The sequence below is a fragment of the Capsicum annuum genome, chromosome 9 (genome assembly GCF_002878395.1).
Source record: "Capsicum annuum cultivar UCD-10X-F1 chromosome 9, UCD10Xv1.1, whole genome shotgun sequence".
Classification (NCBI taxonomy): domain Eukaryota; kingdom Viridiplantae; phylum Streptophyta; class Magnoliopsida; order Solanales; family Solanaceae; genus Capsicum; species Capsicum annuum.
In genome coordinates, this window is record NC_061119.1 from 68,253,267 (window position 1) to 68,274,914 (window position 21,648).

The 21,648-nt window shown below is 36.6% G+C and overlaps 1 protein-coding gene across 4 annotated transcripts in view; it reads right to left on the reverse strand.

The window, feature by feature from the left end:
* Positions 1 to 1,053: 1,053 nt before the first annotated feature.
* The window catches only part of LOC107842601, a 41,726-nt gene continuing 21,131 nt past the window's right edge, over positions 1,054 to 21,648 (reverse strand). The window contains exons 1-19 of one of the 4 annotated variants that reach the window (XM_047396821.1): positions 19,683 to 19,749; positions 17,619 to 17,694; positions 16,355 to 16,811; positions 9,501 to 9,839; positions 9,198 to 9,401; positions 8,997 to 9,095; positions 8,844 to 8,913; positions 4,983 to 5,110; positions 4,591 to 4,879; positions 4,288 to 4,508; positions 4,084 to 4,208; positions 3,121 to 3,238; positions 2,946 to 3,001; positions 2,757 to 2,847; positions 2,499 to 2,685; positions 2,299 to 2,370; positions 2,127 to 2,224; positions 1,975 to 2,037; positions 1,054 to 1,470 (exon numbers count right to left, since the gene is read on the reverse strand). In XM_047396821.1, the coding sequence (XP_047252777.1) occupies positions 1,357 to 1,470; positions 1,975 to 2,037; positions 2,127 to 2,224; positions 2,299 to 2,370; positions 2,499 to 2,685; positions 2,757 to 2,847; positions 2,946 to 3,001; positions 3,121 to 3,238; positions 4,084 to 4,208; positions 4,288 to 4,508; positions 4,591 to 4,879; positions 4,983 to 5,110; positions 8,844 to 8,913; positions 8,997 to 9,095; positions 9,198 to 9,401; positions 9,501 to 9,839; positions 16,355 to 16,811; positions 17,619 to 17,694; positions 19,683 to 19,734 (2,859 nt within the window). In that variant the 5' untranslated portion in view covers positions 19,735 to 19,749 and the 3' untranslated portion in view covers positions 1,054 to 1,356. Of the gene's footprint in view, positions 1,471 to 1,974; positions 2,038 to 2,126; positions 2,225 to 2,298; positions 2,371 to 2,498; positions 2,686 to 2,756; positions 2,848 to 2,945; positions 3,002 to 3,120; positions 3,239 to 4,083; positions 4,209 to 4,287; positions 4,509 to 4,590; positions 4,880 to 4,982; positions 5,111 to 8,843; positions 8,914 to 8,996; positions 9,096 to 9,197; positions 9,402 to 9,500; positions 9,840 to 16,354; positions 16,812 to 17,618; positions 17,695 to 19,666; positions 19,750 to 21,648 lie in introns of those variants that run through there. The other 3 variants (XM_047396820.1, XM_016686542.2, XM_016686541.2) reach the window with 3 other exon arrangements.

Here is a 21,648-nt window from a genome sequence, read left to right on the forward strand (position 1 = left end):
TATATAGCAGTTTTAAAGAATAAGATAATTATAATTTCAAACTTAATGCTATCCTAATTAATATATATCTCTTTTTCTCTCTCATCATTATTTTTATCCTTATTTAATTTCCTCCCTTATTTAAGACATTATTTTACTGCCAATTTATATTTATATCCATAAATATATAAAGTATTATATTCATACCCATAAATATATAAAGTATTATATTTATAATAGAAATATACAAAGCATGTTATATATAAAATTTATACTATGTATATACCATATACACACATATATAAATATACGAAGTATTAAGAAACATACTAAGCATATTTATAATATAAATATACAAAGTATGTTATATATGAAGTTTATACCATATATATACCATATACACACATATATAAAAATATGAAGTATAAAGAAACATACTAAACATATTTATATATTTATGGTATATGATATAATATACCATAACTATGCAAAACATGTTTTACATAGAAATAATTTATTCACACACAGTAAAACCTTTCATGTATAAGAAAATTAAAGAAATAAATTAGTTGCACTCTAAAATTTAATAACTCATCATTTTCTATTTTTTAGGAGCGAAAAATGAAGGAATTAAATTAAATAAATTCCTAAAAAAATAAAATTGTTTAAAAGATAATATTTATTACCAAAAAAACAGAAAGCAGTGATCTGTTAATATAACATTCATATTTAAAATTTTCAAATATGAGAAAACGGCTATTAATGTAAATATTATCTATGTCATAATTGAAATTCATTAAATATGATCATGCATATGTAATTATTTTTATAATAGTGGCTAGTTGTGTTTTTTTTCCATTAGTAGATAAAGTTTAGTTGGGTGATTTTGATAGTTTGTAAAAGTTAGGGCATAAAATCATATTTAAAAAAAAAATTTCAAATGTCAAAAAAAAAATCAAAAAAAACATGTCAAATACAACTCCAACTCTCCAACTCCAATTTCAACTCCAACTTCAACTCCAATTCTGAAAAATTTTAGTTTTCATGGCCAAACGGCTACTTAGTCTGTCACTGTATTTAGAAAGGCTATACTCATTTCACAAAAAATAAAATAAATATGCCATTTGTTTACACACATAATTTTCCTTTCCAGACAAACAAGTGTGTAAATGAACAAAAAAAAATCACGAACAGTAACCCCCAAACTTTTCACAAATAACCTTAAGCTACACTATCGTCAGTTGCTTTAACCCAAAGTTTTCAAAAGCCATACCGATCTGTACAATACATATGTCAAACACTGACACTTTCTTAGGTGTAAAAATGACGGATCTTCTATTACCCAGTGAAGGATGATGAAGAACCAAATGCATATCTTCATATCTGCCACCATTTTTTATTACGATTTTCCATTACCTTAACAAGCTCATTTGCCAATGATGCAAAGTCTTCAGCCCCACTGCGTAGTTCATCAGTTCTTTGGCTAATTCTCTGCAAAAACATATATACTTGTACGCGTTACCAATAAACCATAAATATATACATGTATTCGGACGCGTTATCAATAAACTAAAATAAGAAAAGTTTTGACACAAGAAGGCTGGATACAGTATATAATGAGAAGTTGAGCATTTCACAAAGAGGAGCACAGTGTTGAACCAGACAATGGCCAGGAACCAAGTTGCAGCACAAACAGAAGAATGAGCATATTATTTTCCAGAAAACAATCAAATATGCAAACATAAAGGTTCTGGCAGTGTAAGGTAATAAGCTGTCAGAAGTATTTATCATTTGATACTATATAATGCAGCCTTCCTACTCAATTTTCTCTCGCATCTATCCCCACTTCCTCTAATCATTAAGCCTATAGTGGTGTCAGCTTATTATACTCTCACAACTCTTTTTGGTAACAAACTAGAATTATTTCATGCATTATCATGCTCAACTTTTTGTGTTACATGCACATCTTCACCATTTTAAAACTAATTAACGTACCTCAAGTTTTTCTTGGCGTTCTAGAAGTTTGTCTCTTGCTTGTCCAGCCGCTGATGATGCATCCTGGAAGATATAGATGATTGAATAACAATAAGAACATTTATTAGACACTGTTCAGAGTGAAAAAGTCGTAAACCAACAAATATGACTACCCCCGCTTTTCTATATTTAGCTATGATTTCTTCACGTGTCCTAAGTCTGGGCTTGCCATCATCACCCTCAGAATCAAGCAACTTTTGTCTTTCAGTTCCTGCAATATATAGAGGGAAAATATTTGTTACTATGGATTCTGAAAGTGCAGGTGATTGATTTGATGAAAGTTACCTCTTTTACTATTTTGCGTGTTATGAGATGATGAAGAAGCCACAGGAACAGGCTCATCAATTTCAATATCATCTGTGTCAAAAGTAAATCTTCAGTTAGGAGAACGTCAACTACAGAAATGCTGAACAAACCAATATGTAGGGATAGAAAAGAATGTCACTCATGAAGAAGTAAGGATGTAAGATATGAAGGGATATTACCTATATCGAGCTCTACTTCTAGAACTTCCTTAGTTGGGGACAGTTCTTGGTGGAGTGGGTTCTTCATAAAAACACCTTCCAGATGACTAAAGTTTGACTTAGACATCAGACTGAGATCCATAGTATGATTCGTTTTTCCCACTTTAAATCCTTTAACCAGAGTACCTAAAATATTTGGACCCCCACCCTGCAGCAACATCTATAAGAAATCAGCCACTAAAAACATAGAACATAGGGAAACATCTTTATCAACCGGACCTGTTTCTTCTTCTGCGTGGAGAATTTCATGGCAGCATCTGCTGCAGCTGCGAGCACTTCATCATGAAGAGACGGCAAATATTCTGGAATTCTGGAAATTGTATTGTTGAATCAGTAATCTGAACAATCTGTTCTGCTCATGAGTAAGCTACTCATTTAATGGAAAAGTAGCAGTAGCTGATCATATACCTGAAATCATTTTCACTGGCTAATAGGGACACAAAAGCCAGTTCAGAACCATTTGCCTGTATTCATTAGACAAGGATGGTAAGAGGACAGCATGCAAGAACAGGACGAAATTTCAGTAAGCAAACAATAATGCTAAATGTGACAGGATAATCGCATGCACTGCAACTCTGATTACCAGAGTAATATGGCCATTCTCCATGGAACTCATCGCCCTGTCCATATTTGGCTTGAAATTCCACCTTAAAACTGACATTAAAGAGGTCTGCTCCACCAACTCTAGATCAGGCAAAGATCTGGAGATACATAGATGTTAGTAGTATTTTGACACATGAAGGGAGCCTTGGAGTAACTGGTAAAGTTGCGGCCATGTGACTAGGAGGTCACGGGTTCAAGCCTTGGAAACAGCATCTGGCAGAAATGCAAGGTAAGGCTGCGTACGATACACCCTTGTGGTGGGGCCCTGTAGTGGGGCCCTTCCCTGGACACCGCGCATAGCGGTAGCTTTAGTGCACCGGGCTGCCCTTTTTTAGTATTTTGACACACGGTTTCCGTAATTATAACGACATGCAGAAAAGCAATCTTGCATAGTTGACAATAAGGAATTGTATACACAGAAAACTTGTACATTCAAGGTGCATTTAGTATGAGGTAAAAACTTCCGCAAAATCTAGCTTGAAAAACTATTTTTACGTCATCTCCCAACATTTGGCTGGATATAAAGGTAGTACTATATGTCTTGAACTTGTTTCTTAATCTCCCCTCTGGAAGATGGGAGATGGGGCATCAGAATAATATTTTGGCAATGGCGCAGTGCTCAGAACTTACACCAATGTTTGTGTGTTAGTTGAAGCAAGTGCGTACAAATTGTGATAATGATAAAGGAAACTGACTATACAGATTGAGAAACTAAAGTAACAATGAACAACATTCATAAATCACACAAGCAAATTTTCTCCATTTGACATAAACTAGTTTAGGATCGAGGTAAGATTGATTGATGTGAATATTTTTTCTTGGAGAACACTTTTAACAATTTAAGGCAACCAAATACTGGAAAATATTCTAATTTTGCCTTACTAAGATCCTTAAAAGTTTTGGAATGATACTTGCCCAAAACATTTAGGAAAGAAAAGCTTACCTAATTTCGATATCTCCACTCTGAAAGAGTAATAGTAATGCACAAACTTTCGCATCTTTCATAAAAGTAGTAGTCCAACAACAAGGCTTGTCGAGCTTCACTTTGCAAACAGATTTATTATCCCCCTAGTTTGAAAAATCAAATTGAAATATATTAGAACATCCACATGACATAGAAATGCAGACATAATAAAACAATACTCACTTGAACTACAGATTTTGTAGCATAAGTGCGTATTGAATCTTTACAGCAAAGTAGGATACAGGACTCCTCAAAGTGTTTCCTGGAGGAGTCATTTTCTAGAAAGGGCACCGTATCACTTAGATCACGAGTGGTCATTTCCTGCGAATGCTCATTAGTAGATACATCATCCTTGATAGACTCTGGCTGCTTGTTTATTATACCAGAAAATGGGATGTTGTTTTCTGAAATGCAAGAAATCAACACAAACCTGAGTACAACTTACACACCAAAAAACTTTGGATTTCTCTACAAATATGTACTTGCCTATGACATACATAGAAATTGCAGTTGACACTTTCTTTAAATGCAAGGGCCCTGAACCATGCGATTTACCATTACCACCATCAATTGCATAGATCTTTGCATCCTCAGTTAAAATAAACATGAGTTCCTCCATATGGTTTTCTGGAAGCTCTGATTGTTTTGGGCTTTTGCTATTACCATCACTATGCACAAATCTCTTTGCAATCAGAGTCACCAGTGAAGAGCTACCAACAGATACGGAGTCTGATAAGAACAATACCGATAATGAAGTCATATCAAGCACTGCAACCTGAAAGTGGAGGCATGTGAGAATAAATGTCCACATTAATCAACAACAAAACTGGCATCAGAAGTTCATCACAAAACTTGAAGAAAATGATCATGTTTCTAACCCTAGTGTTTTCGTATCCAACTGCAAGTTTGGCTCCATGATTTACAAATTCAATTGCATTAACTCGAATATCGAGAAGCTTTAGCACAGCTCTGCAGGTAGGTCCTTGACCTTGTGCCAACTCATGAACTAAGAAAAGGTATATACCGGTGAGTTCACAGATAAATAGTTGATCTTTATGCAAAGTAAATCAGGAATATTTCAACATGGAAATGTTATATTATTTCCTCTCATCCCATTCTGTCAAACAATATTACTATTTGAAGCGTCAAACAACTTTTTGATCAGGTTTGAGACAATTTTTAAGTGCCTTTTAGTTATAGGTTATAGTACTTCTTTTCTTTCAGAAACTTCTCTACCCCACAAGGTCCTAGTAAGATCCGCGAACACTCCACCCTCTGGCCTCACTTATGAAACTACACGGGTATGTAGTTGTTGTTGTATGTAACATTTTTCAAATATTTAAGGAATATCTCTGGAATCAATGTCTAAACTAAATGGTTTGACCCTCATACTCCATACCCCATCACTCATTTTCAGACGTTGAGGAAAGATTACTGGTAAAAGAAACGTGTTGGGCAAAAGATTCAATCATTGGCCACAAAGTAGCTTGCTATAACTGTGGACAGCTACCTGGATCCGTAGAGAGAGATAGAGGTTGTGTGTGGTCATAATCAAGTTCAACTACCAGAAAAAAACCATTATCAGGGACAACCTTATTTGTCAAATTTTGTTTGGAAGGTTGTGGCTGTTTAAGAATGTGTGCCGTTGTCTCAACCTGGTTTATTTAACCAGACCTCACATGTCCGGCAAAGTCAACTTTTTTTTTTTTGTATAAATGTGGTGTCCCGGTCAGCTTGCGTGCACCTAGACTATCAAGATTTGTTGACTAACCAATCATGAAGCATATGCTACAACTATACAAAGGGGAAGTTTCAAACATATACAGCCAAACAAAATACTTTGCATTCATGTAGCAATATTATTCAGTTTATACTTGTATCGCCAACATTTTTTGCAACAATGCTTTACACCCTTGTACATTATTATACTTAAAAGGAATGGATAAGGTCAACGTACATCCTACCCTCCTCAGACCCCACTTGTTGGATTACACTGGGTATGTTGTTGTTACATTATTATACAGTATTTATATGCCTATATAAACAACGCATCTACCTTGTATAAAAATGCATTTACCTTGTATAAAAGTGTATAAAACATTGTTAGCTACAGTAGTTGCAATTCTTGTTCAAAACCGGTCGAAATGGCTTCAAATTTTGTAGAGAAATTCCTTCAACTAATTCCACAAGTCTAGACAACACTCACTCGTTTAATTCTCACAAAAATCATATTTGAAATTCAAACTCACCTTTTCAAGCTTGTTCAACAATGGTGGCTTACCTTTTTAGGCTGCATTTCATTTTTTTAAGATTCAGACGTTTGAATCTAAATGCTAGTCTGAATGATTAAGATGTTGTCTCTAGATCTGAAAACTGAATGATTAAGATTTTTTGTTTTTCAACATCTGAATGTACAAAAAATATTTATTTGTACATATAATAAAATAAAAAATACAATTCAAATAAAAAACTAATTATATATCAGAAAAGTATGTAATTTAATACAACAAAATTATTATTTGATTGAAAAAAAATATTTATGTTTGCTAGTGATCGTGGAGATGATTTACAATGGTGGTTGTGGTGACAATGATTGATGTTAGTGATTAGTAATGTTAGTGGTGATAGTTGTGATGTTGGTATTGTAGTGACTATTATGATGGTGGCGGTTGATAGTGGTGATGGCGGTTGTGATGTGACGTTGCCTTATGTTATTAGTTGGAGGTGTTGATTATGATGGCTGAAAAATGAATGAATGATGGTTAACGATGTGTTGGTGCTAGTTGGAGATATTGTTAGTTGTGGTGGTGGAGATGGTTATTAGTACAGATAAATTATAGAGATGATAGTGATTGAAGTGATGGTAGAGGTGGCGTTACTAGTGACAATGGTGGTGGCTGCCGAAGAATATGTGGAGGTTGTGATGTATTAGTGATAGTTAGCGGTGGTGCTAGTTGTGATAAATGAGGTCGATAGTAGGGATTGGCCGATAGTGATTGATGATGGTGGTGCTATTGACGGAGGTGGTGGCGTTAAATATAATTAGAATAATAGAGATAGTAGGTGTGGTAGCGGTTGACAATAGTGGTTGGTAGCGATATTTGTTGTCAATGGTGGTTGTGATGGTGGAGGTGGTTGGTGGTGGTTGACAATGATGGCGGTGGCAGAGGTGGTGACTGATGACTATGAATAGAATAGCGGTGAATATTATCCAACACCAGAATACCTCTTCAGACCTATTAAGACTTGATTCTAGATCTGAATGATTAAGACCTATTCAGACCTATTCAGACCTAAAATCTTAATAAAAAACAAATGCACTTAATGATTAATGGTAGCGATATTTGTTGTCAATGGTGGTTGTGATGGTGGAGGTGGTTGGTGGTGGTTGACAATGATGGCGGTGGCAGAGGTGGGTGGTGACTGATGACTATGAATAGAATAGCGGTGAATATTATCCAACACCAGAATACCTCTTCAGACCTATTAAGACTTGATTCTAGATCTGAATGATTAAGACCTATTCAGACCTATTAAGAGCTAAAATCTTAATAAAAAAGAAATGCACTTAATGATTAATCTGAAGTTTGAACCATTCAGATTCAGACCTCCATTAAGTGCAAACAAATGAGTCTATCCCATCAGAAAATCATTGGATAGATCAGCAGGCAATGAAGGTCCAACATACCTGAAATATATAGGACCAAACTCTTGTTGGTACTTAAATTCTTACATGGAGCGGCTTTGTTGTACATCATGAATCTTTCTGTTCACACACCTCTCCACATCCATCACCAGGATTTCGGAAGTAATGAAATTGGGTTAACCTTAACATCAGTTGTTGCTAGTCTGAGAGAACCATTTAATCTAATTTTAACCAACCAAATCTTACAAACTCAGTACTCTAACCACGATTTAAGCTCCAAACACAAGAACAAATTGAGTTTGTCAACTAACAATCAATAGGACTAACAATTTTTAGATTCAACTTTGAAGATTCACTCAAAAATTCCAAAAATGGAGGCAATTTGACTTTTTACAATTTGTATACATTTATTATTTTACAATTAGTATATAAAATGGGCTTTCGAGGTAAGGAAGGAAGAAACTGGATAAATGGGGATATATCAATGCCCAAACGAACAGAGTGTAAAAATCTCTTACACAAATATGTATTCACTAAGCCTAGTAGAAAATATTAAAGACGAGGTCGAAAACATTCCAAGAAATATTTACTTCAACAAAAAGTAGACACATGAATCCCAGAAGCTATTAAACAAGAGATCTTTTGATACCAACTTCTTATGGAATCTTCACTATCTCATCCAGCTGCAGTTGGAAGAACAATTTCAAAGCTAAACTATTAATCAAATGCCAGACTAAAATATTTGGCCAAAATTCCAACCCCAAGTTTCGTCAAAAGTTACAAATTTCTGTTAGAAAAAATAGATTAACTTCCAAATTGCACCTCAAAAGTTGAATTCATCTACCTGATATCAAAGAATTTGAATGCTCTATTTTAAAGCATAGTCTGTTACTGACAAAGAGCTTAATCTTTTTACATCCATTTCACAGAAAACCTCCAAAATTGGTGTAATTTAGTAGCCATGATATCTTATTGGAAATTCAGTGATCTGGATAAGGAGTCACGTAACCCTATATTGAGCATACTATATTCTTAAGGAAGGCCACCAGTCTACGACGAGGACATTGTATACTGGAATAGCAATTACATTTACCTTCACTTTTAGTATCAGTAACAACATGGAAGTTTCCCATATCACTATGTTTGAAATCATAAAGGCGCACCTGCATTTCGTGTTTAAAAGGAAATTAATATAGGGTCAATATACCCTTGCACCAAATTAGAAATGTAAGAAGGTGTTCCCCACCAGACCAGATGCATCCCCAACTGCCAATCGTAATGTCAGGAAACAGAAATCTATTTTTGAAACTGAAGCACTTGATATTATTGTATTTGCACCTTTAACCTGAAAATCATAAGAGTAAAGTCAGAGTTCCATATCCACACGACTAATGAAAAAAATGCTGCTCGTGAAATGTGACATGGGATTTTTAGATGCTGTGTCAACCTCTCTATCTAAGACACAAAGGAGAAGGAAGACCGGATGAGTGGCATCCCACATCCTTACAGATCCATCCGGATATCCTGCTATAAAAACTCTCTGAATCCAGTTAGTCTCAGCTCGAGAAGTATGATTATACACCCCTCCAGTCAAGGGCCATCTGCTAGCCCTAGATGAAGTTGCTGCGGATAACTTCTTGAAGAAAGGTGTCTGGTTAAAATACAAAACCCATAATAAACTAAATTAGAAATAACTCTGGAGTTCTAGAAAAATGAGAAGGGGGGAGACAATGATACGGGGCATCAGCACCTCTTGCAGAAGCTCCACTAAGTTTCCATCTGAATGCAACAGGGCAAGCTTTGTCACTGTCATGGAAGGATCAACAGTTGGCAATTCTACAGGAAAATCCTTAGCTGATAGAGATACTTTCTTCTCCTCTTTGGATACCAAATCAGACAAGGTTGAACAATCAAAAAGGTTTAGCTGTCCAGGACTCATCAACACAAATAAAGCAGCTTTTTCATCAGTTGGTGTTGCCCCAGTAGCTGGTAATAAGACCGTATCTGCGAATGAGCCACTAAGAGTGAGGTCAACACGACCAACACATTTCAAAGTCTGCATTCCAGACGACCACTCAAGAGTAAGGATCTGCAGCAGCACACCACAAGAAAATAGCTTGTATCATTAAATATGGTTACGTTTAAATCCCAGGTCAAAATGTGACACCCAACAGAAGCTAAACTTCTGCTGTTCAAATTCTTTCCCTTCTCTGGGGGTGAAGAGCGAGAGCTGAATCTGTGAGAAATTTTATCACTAGTTCTGAAAGTAGACATGTATACTCCCCTATACACTTAAACATTCAATCACAAATAGTCGGATATATAAAAAAGTTAGAATATTATGAAGTTTGTTCGGAAACAATATTTCTTGAAGCAACCTATAAAAATTTACATGTACACGTGTGCACTTCTACTAGCATAGACTATTCATTATTCCAACTGACCTAAGGCAGCTGGCTGATGCCTAATTTAGCGTTTAGACGTAATTGTAATTGAATATGATAGATGTGTTGATTTTCAAACAATTTCTCAATGAGTCAAGCATCAGTTAAATGTTATCTAGATTTTAAATCAAACCTGCCTCACTAAAATGCTACAAAGAGAACAATTTGATTTTTCCACAAAAACTCTAAAATCGTAGATGTCATTAGATATCAATTTGATTTTTCCACAAAAACTCTAAAATCGTAGATGTCATTAGATATCAAATACAGTTTTCCAATAAAGATAATTTCAAACTTCAAAAGCCAACAACAACAACAACAACATACCCAGTGTATTCCCACATAGTGGGGTCTGGGGAGGGTAGAGTGTACGCAGACCATACCGCTACCTCAGGTGAAGTAGAGAGGTTGTTTCCGATAGACCTCCGGCTTAGGACCGTTAACAGTATAGCAATCACAAAACATAAATGTGTATAGACTAGTACAGTATGCAAAATAAACTACCACCACTATACACAAGATAATACTACAGCCACGAGATAATACTAAAAACTATCTATCCAAAATTATCGACATCACTCAACACCACGAACACGAAACTTCAAACACAAATAAAGAACGCTCCCCTATTGTAACCGACACACTCCCACCCCCTAATCCTCTGTCCTAATCCGTGTCCTCTACACCTTCTTATCAAGGGTCATGTCCTTCGTAAACTGTAACTGCTCCATATCATGTCTAATCACCTCCCTCCAATATTTCTTCGGCCTACCTGTACCCCGCCTAAAACCATCCATAGTCGGTATCTCACACCTCCGCACTAGAGCATCAGAGCCCCTCCTCATCACATGCCGGAACCAACGTAACCGCACTTTTCGTAACCGACGAGATAATACTACAGCCACGAGATAATACTAAAAACTATCTATCCAAAATTATCGACATTACTCAACACCACGAACACGAAACTTCAAACACAAATAAAGAACGCTTCCTATTGTAACCGACGCACTCCCACCCCCTAATCTGTGTCCTCTACACCTTCCTATCAAGGGTCATGTCCTTCGTAACCTGTAACTGCTCCATATCATGTCTAATCATCTCCCTCCAATATTTCTTCAGCCTACCTCTACCCCGCCTAAAACCATCCATAGTCGGTATCTCATACCTCTGCACTGGAGCATCAGAGCCCCTCCTCATCACGTGCCCGAACCAACGTAACCGCACTTCTCGCATCTTGTCCTCCACCGAATTCACCCCCACCTTCTCCCGAATAATCGCATTCCTCACCCTATCTTTCCTGGTATGGCCACACATCCATCGCAACATCCTCATCTTCGCCACCTTCAACTTTTGAAAGTGAGAGTTCTTAACTGGCCAATACTCTGCTCCATACAACATAGCCGGTCGAACTACCACTGTAGAACTTACCTTTAAGCTTCGGGGGCACCTTCTATAACTTGAGTTAATCTGTCACTTAAAAGATGCATTATATCCACTATAATGATATAGACAAGCAAACATAATACTTTAATGCTCAAAATGCATAGGTAGCGCAAGTTCCGATTTTTAAATTTCACTGACCAGTCCCAGTTTTATTCAGCGCAAAGTACAATTCATGTTGACCCAGAAATGCAATATTTTATAATTTGAAGCACAAACATTATTGAAATAACAAATTAAGTCTACTTAGCTAGTGAGCCAGTGATACAAGCATGAAGAGCATAAAAGAGTACAAGGCATTGTCAAAGGTTCAAGCTTCGGAATTGGCAAGTGTTTGGATCCTTTTTAAAGCCTTGTCAAGTTGAAGGAGGAGAAGGGAACCATTACACGCAGGAGACGCCTCACTTAAAGGACAAGATGGACTTTGCACACTATAATTTGACACTCAAAAGGCGCCCATTTTAGGGCTATTGTTGTCTTTTAAGACTCCCTTTTTACACTCCAAAGGAGCACCCTTCATTAAGGGTATTTTAGTCTTTGCTTGTAATAAGTATAAATCGATAAATAGGCTTCTATTTTTCTTAGTTTTGACATAATGAATTGAGTGACTTTTTAAATTGTAATTGTAGTCTTAACTTGTAGTCTTCTCCTTCTCCTTAGAGAGAGAAACCGAAACTTGAAGTTTCTATGCAAGTGAGGTGGTTCTTCACTTGTGTTGACCATTTGGCAAGAAAGGTGGGTTTTGAGGAGTGTGAATTCCCTTGGTCCACCTAAGAATGAAGTGTTATCCATCCATGGTGAAGTGTGTCTAGTTGTTTGATACACAATTAGGTGCTAATCATTAAAGGTGGTGTATGTTTCATTATCTATCTTTTACATTTATGCAATCTTCTTCTTCATCTTCTTTCTATGTGTTGTTTTCCTTTTTGTGTAGTTGCTGTTTTTTTTGCTCATTAAGTATCCATTTTCGGTTTTAGCCATCTTTTAGGCTATCATTTGGTATCAAAGCCATGTATTAGAGTTGTGTCTAAGAAAATCTCCACAAAAAAAGAGTCTAGACTCAAGAAAATCAAAAAAAAATAAAAAATAGGTGTTTCACGTTTTGCGTTTGGACAGCAATTTAGAAGTTAGATCTACACGTTTTTGTGTTGTTTTGTTGGTTTCAAGTGCTAGATCCTAGGTTCCTAACACCTTAGGAGTCTAGATCTACTCTTGGAACAAGATTTGGTTGATTTTGAGCTAGATCCACCATGGCTATGGCGTGATTTGAAGCTTTTGTGGGTGGATCTGTCTGGCTTAGTACTTGTGACGTGATTTTGAAGTGATTTTGTGTTGGTTGAACACACCATGGCCTAATAAACCTAGATCTAAAAGCAAATTGGAGATTAGGGTTCATTTGGTTAGAGGTCAAACTTTGGTCAACTCTTAAATATTCATCTTGTTCTTCCATCTTCATCAAATCTTGTTAAAGAAGAATATTCAAGGAGTGTGTTTGATACAAAAAGGGGTGGAAAGAGAGTGTACTTGATGTTTGTAAAAGAATATTCCTTGGCATATTCAATTTCATTCAAAAGAAGGAAGAGACAAAGGGAACAATCAATTACAAAACAAGTACAAATCCAAGTACAAGGGGGGGACCAATCTTTTTGAATTCAATTGGAGCTTGAAAAAGGCTCCAAACTTGTTATTTTTCCCTCCCAAAGCATTTTTCTCTTCTTCCCTAAGGTGTTAGGCCGAAACTTGAAGAATTTGGGATTTGAAAAATTTGAAAATCACGTCCAATCAATGAATGCCACGTCATCAAGTGTAATCGACTAAATCAAGTTCCAAGTAGATTTCCCTAGTTTCTAATTTTTTATTCTAGTTTCTTATAAGTTAATTCTATCCCTAATTAGTAAGCTAGTAAGTACCTACTAGTTTGGTGATTAGATTAGAGTCCGTTTATTTTGTGTCTTCGATTTTTGTGTGCCTTTTCTCGTTTTTACTTCATAGTAGTTTGTTGGTTCAAGTCCGTGCATCATTTTATTTGAGTCATATCAAACAAAAATCGATTCCAGACCAAGGCATATTCACCACTAAATTCACTTACCAAGAAATGCTTGATTGTAGATCTTGTCCACAAAGAATCCTTGTTACTCACTAACCCAAGTGCTAGCATTTTGCCTAGCATTGATTCTTCTTATGTGCAGGTTCAAGATCATACATTCTCAAAGAAGAATCCAAAAGGAGTTCCACACACACACATGGTTGATGAGTTAATGGAACCCTTGGCCGAAAGTTCCGATCTTGGGACAAGTGATGAAGAAATGAATCAAAGGGGAAAACTTGACATATTCCATTGTGATGTGGGGCATGAGGGCTGCCATGGTACAAAATCAAGTGAAGAATACACTTCTCATGATCTACAAGGTAACAAAACTATTTTCTACGCTCCTAGAAACTTGAATTGTTGTGATGTGGCTAGTAGTAGCCAAAGTGGTGTAGTTTCGGATTGGCTTAGTGAAGAAGTGTATGAATCTCCCTTTTGCGATACTCTTGGTGTTGATAGGTTGCATAAGGAACAAAATCTTGTTGTGAGTACGCAAGCACTAGTTGATCCTTTAGATGACCAAATCAATTCTTTTCGTAAGAATGATTTGTGTCCATCTAGTGCTAGCACTTATAACTTGAATAAGGTTCCATTACTATATGACAAGAGTATTCACACACTACATGACCCTCTTGTAGATGATAGCACCTTGGGTGATGCCTTCACACTTGATTCCTTCTTATACTACCTCTTTACCTATGATGATAACTTTGTTAATTTTGAAATGGTATTACGTAGAGGTAATAAGTTTGGTGGCTGGTTTCCTTGTTTGAGTGATGATGATATGTGGGTGAGGTAGACCTTAGGATTAATGGTGGCACCATATTTGATGAGGCCCTTTGCAGAGGTAATGAAACAAGTGTATCTTATGGTCCCTAATCCAAAGGTAGCCTTACCTTTTGGGTATAGTAAGGCCATTAAGACCATTGTAGTTTCCTTATCTCTTGCCATTTTCCAAAACCACCTCCTTTGTGCACTTCAAGCTAAGACTTTCATGTCAAACACAAAGGACTTGTGGATGTATTTCAAATGAGAACAACCTTGGCTTATTGGTGCTTGTAATGTTGATCTACATATTGAGTATGGTCCTTTGAGTTTGTGTGATGAAAATCGTGGCACTAATCTTGTTCATGATGATTGTGTGTTTGGCAAACTTGTGAGTAAACGCGTGTTTGACCTTAGGGGAGAAATGCTAGGTCCCAACCCCTTTGTCTTGAATGATAGCTTTCTCATAAGGGTGATTGTTTGGGGTAATTGTGAGCATGATTGTCTAGTAATAGGAATAGTTATAGTTGGCCTAGACCCTTGCTTACTCCTTCCCTTTGACCCTGGAATTCCTTTGAGATGTGGGAGGTTTAGTTTCGGATCATGCTCTTTATCTTTTCATGTTGATGCCCTTCACTTCCTTTGTATCCCTTATGCCAAGCTTTTCATGTCAAATACCAAGGATATGTGGGTGTATGTTAAGTGTGAACAACCTTGGAGTGATGGAATATGTATTGTTAAGGGAACCTTCCTAAGCCGTAGATGTCCAATTTTGAATGTTTGCCTTCCCATGAAAATAAGTGACATATGTGTTTGTTTTAGATTGTACTCTTCACTCCTTGATGCTTGCCTTAGTCGTGTCCTTTGTGATGCTTGTGGTAGATGCTTCTTACTCATAACAAAGGATGGTTGGTTATATTCCAAAAGTGTACCCCCTTGGCATGTTTACCTAATTTGTGGTACTAATGCTAACCCTCCTATCACGAAGATTGTGTGCTTGTTTTTCTCTCTCTTTTGTTTTGCAAGGTGGGAATTTGAGGACAAATTCCTTTCAAGATGGAGAGGATGATACAAGCATGAAGAGCATAAAAGAGTACAAGGCATTGTCAAAGGTTCAAGCTTCGGAATTGGCAAGTTTTTAGAGTCTTTTAAAGCCTTGGCAAGTTGAAGGAGGAGAAGGGAACCATAACACTCAAGAGGCGCAAGCCTCACTTGAAGGACAAAATGGACTTTGCACACTATAATTTGACACTCAAGAGGCGCCCATTTTAGGGCTATTGTTGTCTTTTAAGACTCCCTTTTTACACTCCAAAGGAGCACCCTTCATAAAGGGTATTTTAGTCTTTGCTTGTAATAAGTATAAATCGACAAATAGGCTTCTATTTTTCTTAGTTTTGACATAATGAATTGAGTGACTTTTTAAATTGTAATTGTAGTCTTAACTTGTAGTCTTCTCCTTCTCCTTAGAGAGAGAAACTGAAACTTGAAGTTTCTATGCAAGTGAGGTGGTTCTTCACTTGTGTTGACCATTTGGCAAGAAAGGTGGGTTTTGAGGAGTGTGAATTTCCTTGGTCCACCTAAGAATGAAGTGTTATCCATCCATGGTGAAGTGTGTCTAGCTGTTTGATACACAATTAGGTGCTAATCATTAAAGGTGGTGTATGTTTCATTATCTATCTTTACATTTATGCAACCTTTTCTTCATCTCCTTTCTATGTGTTGTTTTCCTTTTTGTGTAGTTGCTGTTTTTTTTGCTCATTGAGTATCCATTTTCGGTTTTAGCCATCTTTTAGACTATCAGCCAGCATATAGCATAATGATAAAACAAATGAGACTATTTCTGTGATTAAGTGTAAAACTTACCGTAATGACTTCATCGGATCCTGTTTCATCACCGCCATAAATGAGGAGATGGCCATCACTATTATTCCGGGATTTACTGTTGGCCCACCAGTGTAAGACAATTATCGGAAGCCTCTTTTCAGAAGAAGACAACTGTAGCTTAACAACATTATCAAATGGTCCAGCTTCCTGACCTTTGCTTGCGGTCGATTTTGATGTTTTCCAAAGCAGAATATCTCCATCTATGTACCCAGCAGCAAGAATGGACCCATCAGTGGATGCCCAGCAAAGTGTGGTTATCTCTTTGTCCTCTAATTGGTGCTGCAATAGATCATCAGTAGAGCTGGAATCTGTGTTCTTTTTAAAGTTTACAGCAACATCCTTCAAATGGAGATCTTTATCACCTTTGACAATGATAACATGGGCTTCGACAACATCCCAAAGTATAATTAAACCACTCTCATAAGCAATCAATAATCTGCAAGAAATGTCATCAGTTCAGGAATTTTTAAACAAAAAACATATTCAAGATTAAGGAACCACACTACAGTTATAAAGTCAGAAAGACAGTCCCGTACAGCAATTTGACAGATCTGTATTTTGTTAGTTGCCACCAGTAAAGGGGAATAATAGTTTTTTTACCAGTAAATGATGCCTCCACCATTCCATCTTGCTTAGTATTTCCCCCAGGCACTTCCGATAGATTAATAGAAATATACAACTTTCTTGGTTTTTGATCCAACTCAAATCACCGAAAGAAAAGGACTTTGGTCGGGGAAGGCATCTACAGTTAAACCAAATGGTAAAATGAATGGAGAAATCACTTTATCTATAGCTTTTACTACATTCACAGGCTTCTTGTGACCAAAAAATATCGGTATTCAGTAATTACTCGTAGAAATTGCAACAACAACAAACCCCGCGTAATCCCGCAAGTGGCGGCTGGACTAGTAGAAATTGCTCAACAACAATACTTTTTTATCCCACAAGAATAACTTATCTTATCCCGGAAGAACCACTGAATGCCATCTCATAACTGAAAGATGTACCTCAGAAGAAAAGAAAAATCTGTAAGGGAGGGACCTTTGTATGGTTTTCTTGCTTCATTCACATGTAAGATTCTCTGACTTGTATGTCAAAGAACAACATGGAATAACAGAACATATACCTTGTAAGACAAGCATTAAAGATAAAAAGAAACAAATCAAAAGCAGGGCAGGGTTTATTTTAGTTACCACGAAATTAGTAATGGAGGAAGAAACTTTAAGCACAAACTGTGACTTGCCTATTTCCCGATGTAAAAGGTTGCGGGAGAATTCCAACAACCGGTTGATGATCTGAATACGAAAAAACAGCTGCTTCTGCAAAATAATCCAAAAGTAGGCAACCTTAGAGGTTTGTTGAATTACATTAAAGAACATGAGCATTTTTAAAAATGAGAATCTTTTAAACAGAAGAACAATTGTTGTTCGGTACTCATGAAGTTAAATCAAGCCAGTCGATATTCTCTCAACAAATGAAATACGTTTGGCGAAGATGCTTAATCTGCTAGAAAGATCTGCAAATCTCAAAATAAAGGCTGCTATCATCCATGGCCATAATTTTCTAGAGCAGCTAATCACTGCCATACATCCCATATATATTCAATAATATAGGAAATGAAACAAATTTACTCAAGTTGACTGTATTAGAAGAAATTAGGTGCAGAGCTAATGTTTTTAGAAATAAAGCTATGCCAGCATAAGATATGAAGAGGCAAATCCTTATGTTAAATATGATATCATTATGAGATAATGAAGATATGAGAATATCTCAATAATTAGATAGCGTAGATATGGAAATATCCCCATCATTTCCTTCCTTATTTACATTCTCTATAACACTATACAATATCACTACCTTGAGGGAATAATCAAGACACTAATTCTCAACCTCTCTTCTCTTCTCCTTCTAATTTCTCACGGTATCGGAGCCCTCCTTTCACTAATTTTCCTTCTTTTTTTTCAAAAAAAAAAAAAAACAGAATCTGCAAAAACAAAAAAAAACAAAATCTGCCAGTTTTTGTAATAGCTGGTTTCTAAATCTTTTTGGTGATAAATCATGTCTCCACACGATAATGACCACCCTAGATACACAACAAATGTGGCTCGTAATGGGGATGATATTTTTCCCACACCTAATTTCAGGGATGAATCATCTATATCTATCACTTTAACAGCAACAGACTACAGTGGCGGACCCAGAATTTTATATAAGTGGGTTCAATCAGCAAATAGGTAAATGTTAATGATACCGATAGTGTAAGCAGCGCTAAACACAACAAATAATTTTTTCGTTGCTCTTTTATTGCTTCTTCGTTTTGTTGGTTAATAATATAATATCAAAAAGATTATTTTACTTTTTTTTTGAAAAAAGAACACTCGGCTTTTCTTTTTATTTAACAAAGATGGGAATAAATTAAAAATGTGCAAGATTAAGATATATTTTTAAAAACTAAAATCAAAGTAGACTAATAATATATATATATATATATATATATATATTTGCATGTTTTGGCTAACAACTAAAAAATAAAATTAAAAACAGTGTCGAAATTCAATTAATACAAAAATTAATTTTATTTGACGTATAGTAGATTTTAAATTTTTATTGAATTTGAGTAAAAAAAATAAAATATACAAATTAAAATAAAAAAGAGAAAGAAAATACAAGTGATAAAATTTATAGTTACACTTCACTGACACCTAATAATTAATATAGCCTTACCATATGTGATACTCATATGGAGCAAAATTGTAACGACCAAAGCAGTTGGTGGGAATTGAACCTGCGAGCAGGTTATGAATTTCAACCCATTGAACCGCTGCGCTGCAGCCAGCCTTTGTTCAATGTGGTTTCAAACAAATATGTATACTGTGATTAAAAATAATTTTCGTTGAATAAATAAGAAATTTTCGCACGAAGTGGGTTCAGCTAAACCCACTTGGCACCATGTGGGTCCGCCCCTGGCAGACTATATTGACTACCTAAAGTACAAAGCATCAAGGCAACAGTCATCAACTTCAGCTACCTGCACAATGCAGCCTGGTAACTCCTTTACTTATGTGACACAGTCTTCATCTCAGGAACAATAGATTCTTGATTCTAGTGCTTCTGACTATATTTCTAGTAACAAAAATACTATTTCTTCTTTTACTACCCCTTCTATTTTCTCTATGGCGACTTTGACTAAAGGATCAAAGACTGTTGTAAAAGGGATAGGTAAAGCTCACCCTTCGCCTTCCATAGACTAAAGGATCAAAGACTGTTGTAAAAGGGATAGGTATAGCTCACCCTTTGCCTTCCATACCTTTAAAATTTGTTCCTTTTGCACCTGAATGTTCATATAATCTTATTTCCATTAGCAAATTAACCAAAAATCAGAAATTAAGCTTGTAACATTCCTTGATGATTTTGTTCTTCTACGAGACAAATAAGTGGAAAAGGACATGAGTCACAGGGATTGTACCTGCTATCCACCCCACAGTCACATGTTGCTTTCACCTCCACTACTTCCTTTGAATTGCTTCATAATCAACTAGGTCATCCGAGTCTCTTGAAACTACAAAAGATGGTTCCCAGGTTATATAGTTTATCTTTGTTAGTATGTCAGTCATGTTAGCTTGGGAAACACACTCGTTCTTCTTTCCCAAAACACGTCAAGAATAGGGCCACTTCTATGTTTGAAATTGTTCTGATTGACGAGAATCGGGGTGGAGTTCATGATAAATTGGAAATGTGGTGGCAGCCGCTTGAGTCTAAAGGATTTCGGTTAAGTAGAACCAAGACGGAGTATTTGGAGTGTAAGTTCAGTGATGTGTCGCAGGAGGCTGGAGTGGTTGTGAAGCTGGATTCTCAGGTCATTCAGAAGAGGGAGAGTTTTAACTATTTGGGGTCTATGATTCAGGGGAATGGTGAGATTGACGAGGACGTCACTCATCATATTGGGGCAGGATGGTTGAAATGGAGGCTCGCTTCGGGAGTTCTATGTGATAAGAAGGTGCCTCCGAAGCTTAAAGGTAAGTTCTATAGAGTGGTAGTCCGGCAGGCTATGGTGTATGGAGCAGAGTGTTAGCCAGTTAAGAACTCCCACATCCAAAAGTTGAAGGTACAGGAGATGAGAATGTTGTGATGGATGTGTGGGCATACCAAGAAAGATAGGATAAGGAATGAGATTATTAGAAGAGAAGGTGGGAGTTGCCTCGGTTGAGGACAAGATGCGAGAAGTAAGGTTATGTTGGTTCGGGCACGTGATGAGGAGGGGCTTAGATGCTCCTGTGCGGAGGTGTGAGACACTGGCTATGGATGGTTTTAGGCGGGGTAGAGGTAAACCAAAGAAATATTGGAGGGAGGTGATTAGGCATGATATGGAGCAGTTACAGCTAACGGAGGACATGACCCTTGATAGGAAGGTGTGGAGGAAACGGATTAGGGTAGAGGGTTAGGGGTGGGAGAGCGTCGGTAATAGTAGGGGTGCGCTCCTCGAGGGCTAGAGTTTTTTGTTCGTGGCTAGCGGTGTTAGTTTATTTTGCTTACCGTACTACTTTATATATGTACTTATCTTTTGTGTTTGGTATTCTGTTAGTTTGTATTGTGTACCATACTAGTTATATACACTTATATTTGGGTTGGTATATAGGTATCGATCCTAAGCCGGGGATCTATCGGAAACAACCTCTCTACTTCTCCTGAGGTAGTGGTATGGTTGCGTACACTATACCCTCCCCAGACCCCACTAGGTGGGAATACACTGGGTATGTTGTTGTTGTAGACATATGGGGTCCAAGTCATGTCAGTTCTACCTTAGATTTTCATTATTTTGTGACTTTCATTGATGACTATTCTCGGTGCACGTGGTTATTCTTAATGAAAAATAAATCTAAGTTATTCATCTGTCGGAAATTTTGCACTGAAATTCCCAAACAACTTGGTACTTCCATTAAGAAGTTAATTAGTGATAATGCCCGAGAATATTTCTCCACCTCTTTCTTTTCTTTTATGTCATCTCATGGCATATTGCACTTGTGTTCTTGAACACATACTCCTTAATAAAAAAGAGTTGTTGAGAGTAAGAACAGACATTTAATTGAAACAGCTCGAACATTGCTCATTCACAATCATGTCCTTTTATTTTTTTAGGGCGATGCCGTTATTACTGCCTGCTATTTAATCAATAGTATGCCTTCTTCTGTTTTGCAGTACAAGAGTCCACACTCAATCCTCTATCCGTTTGATAAAAGGAACAATTTATGGAATCAAAAACTAACTACGATACG